Source organism: Mesocricetus auratus, unplaced genomic scaffold (genome assembly GCF_017639785.1).
Source record: "Mesocricetus auratus isolate SY011 unplaced genomic scaffold, BCM_Maur_2.0 Super-Scaffold_100707, whole genome shotgun sequence".
Lineage (NCBI taxonomy): Eukaryota > Metazoa > Chordata > Mammalia > Rodentia > Cricetidae > Mesocricetus > Mesocricetus auratus.
In genome coordinates this window covers 4,477,925-4,493,363 of record NW_024429269.1, presented here as the reverse complement: position 1 = coordinate 4,493,363, position 15,439 = coordinate 4,477,925, and the positions used below count along the sequence as shown (strand labels likewise).

At 43.1% G+C, this 15,439-nt stretch overlaps 1 protein-coding gene across 3 annotated transcripts in view; it reads left to right on the top strand.

Annotated features, from left to right (window-relative positions):
• Window positions 1-15,439, top strand: part of Pinx1 (PIN2 (TERF1) interacting telomerase inhibitor 1) — a 63,789-nt gene that overhangs the window by 10,777 nt on the left and 37,573 nt on the right. For all 3 annotated transcript variants that reach the window (XM_005075264.4, XM_040740641.1, XM_021230221.2), the window contains exons 5-6: window positions 512-604; window positions 5,762-5,838. In XM_005075264.4, coding sequence (XP_005075321.1) covers window positions 512-604; window positions 5,762-5,838 — 170 coding nt within the window. The remainder of the gene's footprint in view (window positions 1-511; window positions 605-5,761; window positions 5,839-15,439) is intronic.

Sequence of the window (15,439 nt, the reverse complement as noted above, 5' to 3'; positions counted from 1 at the left end):
AGTGGTTTAGGGTATGCGCTGCTCTCAGTAACCCATGCTGAGAGCAGCTCTGGTAGACACAGTGCAGTGGTTTAGGGTATGCGCTCTCAGTAACCCATGCTGAGCACTGTCTGAAAGCCAAAGCACCTGTCTTCACAGTGTTCCCAGCCTGCTCTGCTTCATGCTCAACTCCTGGGGGAGATCATGGCTACCTAAGATGTGACTCAGTGGCTGTGTTAGAATCAACCCACCACTCTTTACTGCAGATGATTAAATTATATTCTATATCAGGCTGTGTCAGTGTGAGCTCAGCCGTATTGAAAAACTTTTGGGTTACCTTGGTATTGTAAAGCTATGAATAAGTGCCATGAATATTCATGTGTAAATTTTGGTATGAATTTCTCAAGGGTTTTATAGCTTTAGTTGAGTAGTAAATGATGACTCACCTATAAAACCGTGCGTAAAAAAGCTCTCCATCCTTCCATGAAGAGAATGAGTTACATGGTATTTAATGTTTTTCTTCCTTTTAAAGATTCCTCAGACAACAAGGAAAAGAAATCTTTTAGCCTTGAAGAAAAATCCAAAACCTCCAAAAGCCGGGTTCATTACATGAAATTCACAAAAGGTAAGAGCAGGCATTCACTTGTTGAAGTGTATGTTGGCACTGGGTTTCCTGAGGCATTGTGACGCCTGCCCAGTACTGCAGCACTGGCTGCTTGTTTGAAGTTCTGGATAGGGAGGTCTGGGCAGCCTGGTATTGATCTACAGCAGCCCTGGGTATCCTATGAAAGTGCAAATTGAGGTGCAGTGGTGCCAAGAGGGACCCAGAGGAGGCTTCAGACTAGGCAGGCAGGTCCTGTGTATGCTGTGAATGGAAGTCCATGTTCTGTTTAGAGAAAATGGGAATGCTGTGTAGCTAGATCAAAAAATGATTTAAATTTCTGTCTTTCAGTTTTACAACTTTTATACTTTTTTTAGTTTTTAGGCATTCTGGTGGATAGTTCCTGTTTTGGTAGTTTTGTTCATTAATTATATCAAAAATCTTCACTGTAATGACTCATATACCCAAGGTGACCCTTGTAATAGTCCACACAAGTTCTCCATCTCATGGAGTGTCACTATAGGCATGCCATTCCAGGGTGGTGTTGAGAAACAGGTTAGTTGGAAATTGAGCAGTAAACCCTGCAGGCCACCTTCCACCTTCCCCATGTGGCTCATTGTGAGTGCAGCTGTTCTCTGTAGCCATTAGGTGGCAGCCGTATACAGATGAAGAGTCTACCTTGCTGTAAACAAATCTCAGATGTTTCTGCAGAGTGGCGACAAGCTATCTATTACATACTGTACTTTGTGTATACTAGGGGTGATGGTTACTGTTCTGTGACATCCAGTTGCTATTTGATTGTTCTTTGGCATACTGGATGTCTGTTTCTGCCTCTGTGCCAGGAAGGGCATATCTTTTTGCCTTGGTCTTGGCAGTTGGGGGATTGCTTAACTCTCATAAGCTGCCTGAGCAGCAGTGGCACACAGAGTCTGACTGGACACTGTTGATAGTAGCTGTCCTTCAAGGCCAGGACCCCAACAGGTAGAACTGCACTTGGAAGAAGTGAAAGGCGCATCCGAGGCTGGGGTTCAGGAGCTCTCTCTGTGGGAGGAGTACTGGCCTTCCCCACACTGTGGTTTTAATTGCTCCCGTGTGCTTTCCCTTTCTGTTTCATAGGCAAACAGTTTTTGTTAGCAGCCTCTGAAACATCTAACCAGGGCTTACCTCTACCACACCATAACCTGATGTAGGACAGAAAACGACTTTATATCCCCCTAGTCCTTTGGAGATGAGGAATGGTAGCCCCTTAAACAGCCCTTCTTTTTTCATTAGACACTATAGGAAGACTAGAGACACTGCAGAAGACTGTTGCAGAGCACACAAGTAGAATTCACTTTTGGATGAAATGCATGCAGCCTTTCCCCCTTCCCTCCAAATGTATGTAGTCTTCTGATTGTCCTTCAGTCCCTGACTGCATGCCTGTTAGGATAAACCTCTAAGCTGCACTAATCTATTGGATACTGGCTGTGTCCACTTGCTATTTCTAGGTCAGCCACTCCCTTGCTGGTGACCCTGTCAAACTGCTTGGTGCATTATGCCTTCATTTCTCCCTCATGGTGCAGTTTGTTTATTTATCAGCCTTGCTTGTGAAGAAGGAGGCCTTGGTGTGCAGAGAAGAAAGAGCTAGAGGTGTATTGTGCTAGGGGGAGAGGAGGTATCACGAAATAGAGGACCCAAAGGCTGGGAATAAAAAGGAAGAGAAAGAAAGTGAAAATCCAGGCAGTACAGGCAATAGCAGGTACCACCATCTGCACTGTCAGTGGAAGTTGGTGTTACCAGTCTTTCATTTCCTAAAAGCCATTTCTTTTCACTTGGTCTTGTCTCTGGGTGTGAATGATAACCATGAACTATTAGATTGCCCTAAAGGAGCCTGTCTGGGTCAGAGGAAGCTGGCTCCTGGCTGCTGCCCTCCCAGACGCATCCCGAACTATTTCCCTTCCTTCAAATTCTGTTTCCTCTTCTGCAACACAAGGAGGTATTTGCAAGCTTCCATGAAGCCAAGCTAAATTCTGTTCTGTGGTTTGTGAGACGTGACCCTTCTTCATATGGAACTCATGCTTTTCCAGCCTTGTGGAAAGAGGGACTTTAATGCTTACAATGAAAGTTTCTAGTTCCCTTTGCTGATGAGGATGAGTCACTTGGTAAATCCCCGTGTGCCAGAAAGCTAAAATGTAGGAAGGTGGTATTCTCTACAGCCTGCTCAGGACCTTCCCAGAGCAAGGCTTGGCCATCATGGTGGTGCATACCTTAACTCTCCGCACTGGGGATGCAGATCTGTGCATCCAAGGCCAGATTAGTCTACACAGTGAGTTCCAAGCTATCCAGGGCTATATAGTGAGACCCTGTCTCAAAGAAAAACTACAAAATACCTGACCAGAGCAAATAGTTCTGTAATATCTGCTAATGCCTAAATTCTGCCTATATCATTTTAGTCCTGATGCATAGTTACTTCTTTGTGTAGCTTCTACTTGATGATTTTTTTATTTGAAATAAAAATTTTATATTTATTTCATCCATATTTATTTAAAATCTAGCTCCTCTCACAGTAAGACTATTTAATTTAGATTTATTGACTGAATTATGAAAATAAATTTTGAAGCAACTGAAGCTACCCAGATAAATCGGTTTTTTAACTTACAAATATATTTTCTAAGCCCAGAATTTCTTTATGGTTGGGCTGCAGCTATATTTCATCACTCTTATATCTATGTGTTATAGTCCATTTGCTTCCCAGGTGCCAGACAGGAGATTGCAGTGAGAGTTACATGCCTTCTCTTGGTTACCACTGTGATTAGCTGGAAAACCTGATAACCGTGATTGATAGCTAAATAGCTAAAGCTGTGCTAAATACGGCATTTCTCTGTGAAACCCTACACCTAGCCTTGCATGGGCTTCCTTATATCTGTTTGGCTCCTAAAAGCCTTTCTTCCTGGTTCTTGAGATGCAGTTTTAACTGAGCTAGAACAGCCATAGCTGTTTTCTGCCTTCTTCAGTTTTTCTGTTTACTATTTTGTCAAAGATCTAAATTTGTCAACAGTCTTTGTTGTGATTTTACCATCGTTGTAAAGCTACTATCCTTTCAAAGTTAATTTTACTATGCCACCCAGGAGTGGTCATAATTTCATAATGTATAAAAATAATTCAACCAGGACCATTAGTTGACTCCTAATTCCAAAATCCCACCATCTTTCTATTTCACCACTTACAGGTTTCTTTTTTTAGTGGACTCTGACTCTCATATCTTCTCTGTGTTCTTGTTTTCTAGATTAAATCCAGAGCAAGTCCTGTACAGCCCTGGTTTCTACATTCACTTAAGTGAACTTTGCTAGAGGATAGAAATTTATGATCCAAGAACCCACACCAGAACTCTAGACACCCTAGAACCTCTGTTGAACACTTCTACTGACTTGGCAGCTTCCCTTTGAGTCTGAGATTTGTTTTGAATCTCAGTGTGTTCATTTTTTCACGGTTGTGAATTGTGGCTCCGTGTTTTCTCCTTTGACCTTTTCCATTTAGTGAAATTGTTACAAAAAGAGGTGTGAATTTAAGTTTCTTTTAGGATAGCTCCTCTTTGGGGCTGAGTTAAGGGAAGCTGGTTATTGATTTGTTTTTGTTTGTTTGTTTGTTTGTTTGCTTTAATGTTGGGATTTCTTTCACTGTGTGGCACACTGGCTTAGAATATTTGATTCTCTTGCCTCTGCTTACTGAGTGCTTGGATTACAGTGTGCATCATCACTCTTGGTTTCTGATGCTCATTCTAAACCAAGTGAAGCTGACTCTCTTTTCTGGGATACAATGTCCATAGTGAATGTGCTGGCAAGAAAGAAATGGATTGCACTGGACAGCTGAGAATAGGTCTCTATCTCCCAAGAAACTGTCCCTTCTCACTGTTGCAACTGCAAGTTGTCTTTGCTACCTCTCCATGCTACTGTTTTATTGCCCATGCTACTGTTTGTGATAAGCATCACTCTGTTCTTAGGTGAATTCTCCTTGGGCTTTTTGAATGGGGGTTCATTGATGGTGCTAGCATTGGCTTCTGGTGGGAGGAAAGCAACAATAGGAACCTTCTGATCCCTCAGGAACAAGTCGCGCCAACTGCACCATCTATTCCAGTACCACTGCCTCTGAAACTGGTTCTGGCACCTGGTTTTGCATCAAATTGAAGGGTGTTTTGTTTTTTCAATTTCATGGAGTCACTGAGCAGTGTCATATTTGAATGCCCCAGTGCAAATCGGTGAACCAATACCTTCTAGGTCATGACATTACTTTGTCAAGTCAGTTTGCAGCAGAAAACCAAGACCAATGAGCTGGTGACTGGAACTTGGCTTCTAGCTAGAAACCCAGATTCCTGTATGTGACCTGGCCTCTCTTCCCAAGCTTAGCAGGCTTCACATGGAGAGTTGAGTTTTCAGATGCACTTTCCTTGAAGGTGATGGATGGGAATGGATTTGGCTGACTGCTCACAGGGTACTGTTGGGTAGAAGTAGAAATTCTAAAGTGAATTTTAAATTAGTGGTTTGTGGGTTTGGAATTGAGTTAGTTTTTAAAATAGGAATCATAGATTCTTTGACCACTGCTCTTCCCAGAGCCATTTATTTCCCTGTTGTCACCATGTGACTTTCTATTTAACTGGTAGAGCTGTTGCAAGTAAGAAGATTTTAAAAAGAAAAACTAAGCTTTGATTTGCTTTTATTCTTTGGAAGTTTCACTTAGTTATTATTGAGATCTTGTGTGTCAAAAATTAGTGCATGTGTGAGTATTTAAAGGGTTTGAGGTTTTATGCCTATTAGAATTTTCAGTTCTGCATTTTGCTACCATCAGTACTAATTGCTATTTCTCTTGGAAGGCAATGGAATTGTTTTGCAGATAGTGAACCCAGGAACCCATAAGTCCCACCTTCATGACAAAGCAAGCAGGAGGGTCACTTATACGTGGAGTTTTCTGTGCAATCTGTGTGCCAGGTGGTTTGCAGTCAGAAGGGGACTGACGTTCTGGACCTGAGACAGTCACTGAAGCTTTGATTGTGGTCTATATTGTGGTCAGAGTTGTAATGTGAAGGGGTTAGAGTCAACAGCTGACCCCCTGCTACCAGCCATCTGTCTTTCAGGAGTGACACATTTCTACTTGTGCTTCTCATTTCCAAACGAATGGTCTGACTGAAAAGCTCTGTGTGGTTTTTAGGGAAGGATCTGTCCTCCCGGAGCGAAACTGACCTGGACTGCATTTTTGGGAAAAGGAAGAACAAGAAGACTGCTCAGGTACCCAGCTACAGGTTGTGATGTTGTTTGTGTATTCTCATTCCGTCTCTTTCCAAGGGTATAAAACTTCATAGTCAACTGCTTCCCCTCCCTACTCCCACCCTTAGCCACTAGATTCTGGGGGCAGGGTGGGCAGTGGGTACACCCTCCATTGTACATTATGGCTTGTTTTAAAACTGGAGGAGACAAATGAACCTGTAATTCATAACCCTAATGATTCCATTGGACTGTATATTATACAAAACTTTTGCACTATTTCCAAATGTAAGAGACAGCCCTGTATGTCATTCTAATGTGAAAACACTAGTTATTTTAGCTGGATTTCTGGAAATAATGAAATTTATTTTATCTAACAAAATCTGGACTATATAGTTAACTACAGTTCCTCAGTGAACCTGGTGTGTCATATTTATGTTTCTTCATTGGTTCCTGGCCAAGGTCCGTGATGACCATAGAACAGAAAGACAACTTTTATTCATCTCTAGCATTTTCCCAGACTGGCAGGTGTCTTTTTTCCTAGGGTAGTAGATATTTGTTACTCAATATTATGTTTAGAAACTGGAGAATTATCAGAGACTTTGTTAAGTAGTTTCCTTTGCAAGTTAAGGCTGGATTCATAGGTTTCCTAGCCCTACTCTGCCCCACTCTTTAAGCAAGGTAAACATAGAGGAAGCTGTTTTATAGGGCTCCCAGTGGTCTGCTGAGACTCGTGGTTGCTGAGTTATATAGAAAGTGGCCTGTCCTTAGTGGTGATGTGTTCTGATAGTGGAAGAAAACAGTTAATTTACTAATTATTTTTTAGATTAGAGGAGATGGCAACAATAGATAAGTAAAGTTAAGATCCCCAGAGCCCACATGAAGAGCCAGATGGGTGTGGTAGCCCACCTGTAATTACAGCTAGGAGGTAGCACGGGGCTGGGGAAGGTGACACGTGCCATAGGGAGTCTGAGCTGTGCTGGATAGCCAGGCTGCCTGAGATAGCAAACTGAATGAGAGACTCTGCCTCACTATACAAGGTGGAGAGGAGTAGAGGAAGACACTCAAAGTCAACCTTAGGCTTCTGTTCATCTGTACACATGCATGAACATACATGCACACACACCTTTTATATGAGAAAGAATTTTTTTCGGTCTTTGTAGCTGATCCAGGTGAGAACTGAAGTATGATACAGAACCTGGGTTATGGACACCAGAGAAGCCCTGAAACACAGCTGTGCCAAGAGCTGACACCATGTGACTGGCCTTCACAAACCTCCAGGTGTCACACAGTCACCAGTGGAGCTTGCTGACCTGCAGATTTTGAAATCTGCCTGTCTGTGGAGTATCTGGGTGTTATTAGTCCACTTCCACACTGAGAAGATAGACCCATATGTACAGCCACATGCACACAGAAAACTCTCTAGCTGTCCTAAGGACAGCAAATAAAAGTTTCCCTATGCAGAGTCCTTCGGTCTTGGATATATGTTGGACTTGTCTTTGAGTTCTGGGTCCAGCTGCACCTTCCTTGAATAGTGTTGCTAAGAAACCTTACCATGTTACTTACAACAGTCTGCACAGCCAAGGGCAAAAGGCCTTTGATCAGATTGGTTTGAAAATACTTCTTTTGGCTCCTCTTCTCAGTTGGATTATTGTGTTTTCCTCCCTTGACCCTCATAGCAACATTGGCTTGAATTTATGTTTTGCCAAACATTGTACTTAACGATTTCATTGTATCTAGTGAAGAAATCTATGTACTGTATTGTACATGTGGATTTTTTCATCTGTCAAGTACATGTAGGCAGGACAGTGAACAACTTAAAAGACAAAAGACTTGTCTTGTATCCAGTTCTGGGTTCCCAGCATGTGCTCCATCCAGTATGGCACATGATAGGGGGTTCAGTAAATAAAAATTGCATTGCATTGTACTTCCTCTTTTTAAAATTGGGCTTTAGTTGGTTTTTTTTTTTTTTGGTTTTCGAGACAGGGTTTCTCTGTATTGTTTTGGAGACTGTCCTGGAACTCACTCTGTAGACCAAGCTGGCCTTGAACTCACAGAGATCCACCTGCCTCTGCCTCCCAAGTGCTGGGATTATATGGTGCCTTGCATAACTTTGGGGCTGGTATTAGAAATATCTTTTCCTTCAGGAGCTATTCATCAACCTGCCTTCTATGTCAGGTGCCATCTGCTGGTGTCCATAACAGACTCTTGAGGGGGATTATCAAATGAATACTTGCTTGTGCTATTTTATGTTTTTAAAAGATCAGTACAGTTTGTCAAAAATTGGCCTTCAGATGTTGTATTTCAGGCTAGAGTGTTTCCTAGCTGTCCCTGTTTCTCAATGCCGTGGAAGTTAAAGCTTCTGTCACCACCAGGCCTCTGCTCTGACTTTTCTGCAGACTTTGTGGGGGTTAGCATTTCTTCCAGCTGCAGAGGCTGTTGGGAGGAGCACGGTTTCTGGCTGCATCTAACTATTCAGAAGAACTTGCTTAATTCGTGAAGAACATCACATGCTGCCTGTTACTCAAGAGAAATGTTAGTAAAGTACACAGTGCTGGGATGGATGTCTGGTTTTCAAGTTCTTCCTTTCCCCAGCTTAGTGCTGTATTAATTGAGAAACAGTAAAGCTGAAGTGAGTGCTCCCTAAATTGAACCTACCTGCATCCTCCTGGAAACATTAATGACTCAATATACTGAACTGAAATTACCTGGCTCTTAGGAAAAACTTTTTACTGCTAGGAATTATGTGTACGTTCTCGGTGGAGGGTGTTGAAAAATGCCTTCTCTCCCTCTCCCTCTCCCTGTCCCTGTCCCTCTCCCTCTCCCTCTCTCCCTCTCTCCCTCTCTCCCTCTCTCCCTGTCCCTCTCCCTGTCCCTCTCCCTCTCCCTGTCCTTCTCCCTCTCCCTGTCCCTCTCCCTGTCCCTGTCCCTGTCCCTCTCCCTCTCCCTCTCCCTCTCCCTCCCCCCCCTCTCTCTCTCTCTCTCTGTGTGTGTGTGTGTGTGTGTGTTCCACAGTTTGTAGACTGAAGTTGAGACACTGAAAAACAAATTCCTTTAGTTCCTATCTGGTTGAACTTCCTGATACTCCCTAGTTTGTTCCCCCTCTCATTTTTTCCCTCCCCCACCTTCCCAGTTTCCTTCCTCCATCCAGCTTATTTCCTGATTCAGCCTTATCACTAGAGAAAATACTCCGAAACCATATCGAGGGTTGGAAATGTGTTACTAACAGTCTCACTTTGTTTCTTTAAACAACAGGCCTCTGGCATAGGCTCTTGGCAAGTAATTATCCGTGTCTTTGCCATATGACCTGACTGAATTAGAACCCTGCATTTCTTGTGTACACTTAACAATACCTAATTAATGATGAATTTCTTTGCACAACTTCTTAGAAGTCTGTTCACTATTTCATGTTGCACATGCATTTTGCTGTGTCTTGCTGATCATTAGATCTGAAAACTGCTTTCAGGTAGATCCCTTTTCTGAGTTTAATTGGATTCATGGGGCATTTTAAACCATTCCTTAATTTTTTTCCCCCTTTCTGGTTGGATGCAGTACCTTAAATCTCTTTTGTGAAAAATGAATGTTAAAATAGTTCTTAAAATGTCTTTGGATTGGGGACTTGTTTGTTCATTCATTCTAGACTCCATTAATAATCCATACTAGTGAGCTAGGTTGAGTTTGGTAAGTAGTTGAAGGATGTGGCTCTCCCTTTCTGTAGCGTCTTATGCCCACTTTGGTTGTGCCCACCCTGTCCTCACTGCAGAGCTAGGCACCAGAGAGGCAGGCATTCCTGATCTGCTAAGAACTTTTCAGTTAGAACAAATCTGGCCTAAGCGCATAAACATGCAGTGTAATACACTTGAGTTCCACAATTGATTCTTCTCATCAGTAATGACTTCTGTAATAATTGTCACTATTTGACCGTGGATAACAGAATCCAGATTTAAATAGTCTAAGTTGGAATATTTGGTCCTAACTTTTATAACTCTTGAAGATAAATTACTGAGATATGTAAAGTCTCACTGAATCATAAATTAGAGGGCGGGACATGTAGATTGATCCCAAGTTAACCAAGGCTAAGGAAGACTTGTAGCATGACATCGGCCTGAATGTGGGCAGGTCTTCTGTGGAAGGGTTTTGCCTTTTGCTTGTTTGTTCCCTGCAGTCTGCCTGGTTGCCATCTGGCCTGGGTGCCACAACTCACAAAAGAGGTTTCTGGGATGTATGCTGTGCACTGAAACAAATAGCAGAACTGGGTGTGGTTTGCAGGTGAGCACAAAAGAGAGTTTGTGGGGATGATGGGGAGTCTGTGGGAACAGCTGCTCAGGGAGTGAAGTAACCCAGACTGACCACTGACTAGTAGCTAAGGATGCAGCTGTGGTCTGTTTCCAGCAGGAAGTATTGTATAGTTAAGAATGATCAAGAGCTTTGATTCTGGAGGACAAGCACCCTGTGTCACTTGCTGGTATCCAAGGTGTTTCATGTTTTCCTGAGCTGCCAGCAACCATTACCTGATTTTTCTTGTTTCTCATAGTGGACAACTGGGCTTTGTCCACATACCTTGTTTCTCCAAAGGGTGGGTTGAAAGATCTTGAATGGTTGTTCAAGACAATGAGAAGGATTAGGTAGTTGTCTCCGATATTGCTGGTTTATCTGTAAGCTCAGCTTTCTTACCTCTGAAATAAGACTGCTAAATTATATGTTCTAGTAGCAGATTCTGTTTGCCACTGAGGGCCACAACATGCCCTTGTCACCTCCTCCTAGGACAGTGGAGGCCAACTGTCCTTGTGCAGCTTTGACTTGTTGGTGGCTGATAGACTGGCTGTGGGGATGCTATGGGGCTTTGGAGGCTGTCTGAGCGAGAACATTTGCTTGGAGTCATCCCCCTTGAACTACTGCACCAAGAAACCCACATGGAGACCCTGGTTATGCTAATGGCAGGAGAAGCTACAGAAGTAGGAGTAGAGGCAAGCTTTGAGGGCTGCTGTGCTTCTGGTACAGAAAAGATCCCAAACTCCAGTGTTTGCCCGTGAGACTGAGTAGTCTTTGAGGCAAAGGAATGAAGGAAACTGTCAAGATTCTAAGATGCATAAAACTGCATCTCCCATGCTGAGATGACAGCAATAAATACTCTCCGAACAGGCAGAGCACTTTTGTGTCTGCTCTTATAGACTGCTAGTTGTCTTTGGCTTTACTGGGATGCCAAGAAGGCTGGTAGTTTTCCATGCTTGTGTGTGGACTTGCATAGCCTGCTGCTTCTTCCATCCATCTCTGTACTAAGAGTGTTACCTTCTGAATATGAACAGCTAGATCCTCTCTCCTTTGCATTTGAATGTCTGCTTCCTTGTGTGTTAGTGCCTGCCAAAGGCCTCAGGATGGAGGAGACCCTTGGACCTTGTGGCTCCGGGTTTGTATGGCAGGAGTAGGATGTGGGGGTAGAATTGGCCTTGGGGGTACTTGCTAGCTCTGAATCCAGAGCACAGGAGAAATCATTGCAGTGAGCAAGAAACATTGCAGAGCCGTTTTTCCTATCGAGCCCAGCTTGTGGTAGAAGGAAGATGAAGCTATTGACTTTAGGTATCCGTTCTATCTGTTAATCACAGAGGATAAATTACTGCTTCTCAGAAACAGAAAGGTCTACCTTGGCTTGAAGGCAGTTGTGCTTTCTTTTATATGTTTTTCTCTTTGTTGGTAGAGGCTCACTTCTATCCATTTGCTCCTTGGGGGTTTTGTTAAGGACTGAAGGGAAACTGAAGGGCACTCTTGATTTATCTCCTATCCTTTCCTTTTGGTCACTCCACGGGGCTAAAATAGCCGAGTTGGCTTTAATATGTTGCCATTAGAGACCAAACATTAGCTGCAATAAACCATCATGCCTCACAATGAAAAATGTCCCCTGATTGGCTAATTAATCAGTCAAAGGGGAATGACATGGCTCTCGGCTTGAGGGACTCTGCTAGAGAGAAACAGGCTGTTGATAAATGGTTTTCCAACAAATTCATATATCAAGGAAACTTAGTCATTTTTTAACTACAGTTTGTGTGACTGCAATTTTTTTCTCAACTTTTTCTTTTCTGCTGTTCTTGCTGTTTAGGCGGTGTTTTTGTGTTGATAGAAAAGTATAGGATTTTAGAGATGAGAAAATAAATGCTCGCTATCTACGGGTGTCTGTTAGACTGATTGGTTTTGACTGTCAGGGTTTATTCATAGGTGAAATCCGACAACTTTCCACATAATAATTTGTGAGATTATCCTTCCCTGGCTACCTTCAAAGTTAAACTCTCCAGACTGTGTGGTTCACACAGGCTAAGCCCTGGCCCAAGAGATGTTGGCGGTCACTTATCTTCTCCATATTCACATTTTCTCATCTTTAAATGGGGGCCAGTAAGGGGCTGCCCTGCCTGGGTGAGGGTAAAGGAGGTCACCTGTAATACGTCTGTAGCAGTGGCCAACTCATGGAGTGAACTCTTTGAATGTCTGCTGTTATTTTTTTTAATCAAGTTAATATCATCCATAGATGTGGAAACATTAAACTGCATAGAATAGCTCACAATGAAAAACAGAATTTTTCTCATGCCCGTTGCCAGCCCAACTTTCTGGCCTGCTTCTACCTTAGCATTTTTATATAAAACCTCATATTGACATACCCCCTCCCCTTTTTTTCAAATTTGCCTTATAAATTTTATTCTCGATGTGGAATAATTTCCATTGCTGAAGTCTGTCTCTCGGTACCCTGGAAAGTAGCAGGAAATTCCTAGAGCCTCCAGGGAGTAGGGGTGAAAAAACGTGCTGGGGACTGAGGAGGCCTGCTTTCCCAGCCTTCCTGTCCTTGCCTCAGCCCGAGTGCAGCTGCTTCTTGCTGTTACACCTCTCTTCCACTCAGTTCTGTGTTAAAGACCAAAACATCCATCCCTGTTTAAAGCTCAAAATACCCAGGATATAAGATTCTGCCACAGTGGAGAAGGAAGGTAAGGGGAGCAAGAACCATCATTGCTTGCTCAGAGCCTGCTTCCTCATTGTATCCTTCAGCTCCTGAGTATCTCCCTCATCCTCTGGTACCTGCACAAAGCAGATCACTGACCCTTGAGCACAGTGGTTATTCACGACAGTGTGTTTCTCAGGGCCATGGTGTTAGTGTGAGGTCAGATACTGATCCACGATTTATATCTCAAGTAAGTTACTGACGTTATTATCTGGTACTTACATTTTCGCAACTATACCGCCTGCTAGGTCAAATATTGTTCTAGAATATTTCTGCAATTTTGTTGTTTTCTGATGGAAATGAGGCTTCTATGACTTGCCCTCTGCACCTGTAGTGTTGTAACCCTTGTTACTCTTTGTGGGTTGCTCTGTCAGAACATCTGTCAGCTAGATGTGATTGCCCAGAGGATCTCTCCACCACTCGCCTCACTGGGACTCCCTGCTGGCTGCCCACACCCAGCTTACACATACCTTGCTCCTTATCTTGGGTTCATTTCTGTTGCCATGATAAGGTGTCCTGACAAACAGCAACTTGGGAAAGCTTATAGTTCCAAAGTTACAGATGTGTATAAATCAAGGCAGGAACAGAGAGAACATGAATACCTGTGGGCATAGGCTAAGCCCCCTTCTCTCCACTTGTACAGTCCAGGACCCCTTCACCAAGGTTGAGTCTGGGCACCTTGGTTAGTGTATAAAGAAACTAACCACACGACCTCTTAACCTGTCTACCCTAAGCCTTATGTCCAGAAAAGAGTGCAGAGCTGAAAATAACTCTCTCTGCAGGTGAGGGTTACAGTGGGGACTGGAAATCTGTCTCTGAGGTTTGAAGGTTTTACTCTTGTGTTGTGGTACCTGTCTGTGTGTAGAGAGAAGCCTTTTTCTTGCTAGCCGCTTTGTTTTTTCCCCACCAGTTGCCTGGGCTCTGCCGCGCTGTAGTCCCCAAATAACACAAGACGCTGTATTAATTATGAAGCTGTTGGCCTTGCTTCTTACTGGCTAGCTCTGGCTTAAGTATTTAACCCATCTAAGTATTTCTCTTACTGGACGGACATCTTACTTCTCTGGTGGGCTACATGATGACTCCCTGTGTTTCTCCTACCCAGAGTCCTCCTTTACAAGGACCTATTTTCTTTGTCTCCCATGCAGGAGGTTTTAGAAGCTTCTTCACCTTGGAGTCTACAGTCTCATAACTGGGAATTGAGTGTTTATATTCCATAGACATTTCATAGCCTTCTGGCAGTTCTGGAAATCACCTTTACTCATCCTTTTGTACTTAGCCCATTCTTTTTCTCTGTAGTTGCATGGGCATCTTCCCCTCTTCCCTGTAGTTGATGGGCATCTCTCTCCCTACTTCTTATAGTTGCGTGGCATCATTGGTTAGGCTTTAGATTATTCTTGTCTCTGATTTTCCTGTGTCCTTGATGTACTTTGGAGGAGACCTTGGATTTATTTTCTAACCTTTCTGTTAAAAATCTTCAGTTTAGCTCTTAACATTTTTATTCTTCCTTATTTCGATATGCTATTTTGTTTTTGTTTCATGAATACAGTGCATTCCCTTGCCACCAGATTCGGAATGTTTCTGTCTTTTCTCTGAATGGCTCTGTTCTTTTGGCTTTGTTTTCTCACATTGGTGGATTCCCATATAGTCCAGTCATCCTTTGCCATCTGCTTTGTTCTAAATCAGTTAATGATGTTCCCTTAGGAGCCCATTTGCAGGGGCAGGCAGCTCTTCTTGCCTGGCTGTCCAGGGATCCCAGGTACCTGGCCTTTTCACTAGGGAATCTTCAGATGGCAAGGCTCTGTTTCTCTAGAAGAACACTGACAGTGCGCACAGTTCTGGCATCCAGAGGTAGAAAGGTCTCACTATCATCAGTGGGCCTCTTCCTGGCCTTCCAGCCACAGCTGAGTTCCTGTTAGCAGTACACAGTTCAGGCTCCTTGCCCCCAGAGATTATGCCTCTGTCACTTCTGTGTTTTTATTTGAAGAGAAATATGGCTGGCTGGTGGTCTCCATTAAATAAATTAAATAGTGTCTAATCCTAGGAATATCGAGCAAACTAACTCCAGGAAAAAAGTCAGATGTACTATGAGAGAGCCTTTTCAAATCAAAAGAAGAAATTGCTAAGGGATCTGTTGCTTTTTCTTTTTCATCATTTCCAAATATAGAACTGTTTTATTTCATATTATTTAGGCAAGTATCTTAGTCACTGTTCTATTACCAAGAAGATACACCTTGTTAACTCTTATAAAAAAGAAAGCATTTAATTGAGGGCTTGCTTGGTTTCAGAGGTTTAGTTCATTATCCTGTCAAGAAGCATGGCATGGCAGGTATGACGCTAGAGAAGTAGTTGGGAACTCTGGCTGATCTGAAAGCACACGCTTGGGGTGGGGGCCAGGGGGGGACCTTGAGCTTGGTTTGGGCTTTTGAAACCTCAAAGCCCCCCCCCCCCCAGTGACACACTTTCTCCCACAAGGCCAAACCTCCTAATTCTTTCATATAGTGCCACTCCCTAGTGACTACTAAGCATTCAAATGGAAAAGCTAATGGGGGCTATTCTTATTCAAACTCTACCACAGGGAGCTAGAGGTGGCTGCTAGTTTCAAATTCAAATATACACACTTGTTCTGCTGTACCTGGTTCCTTT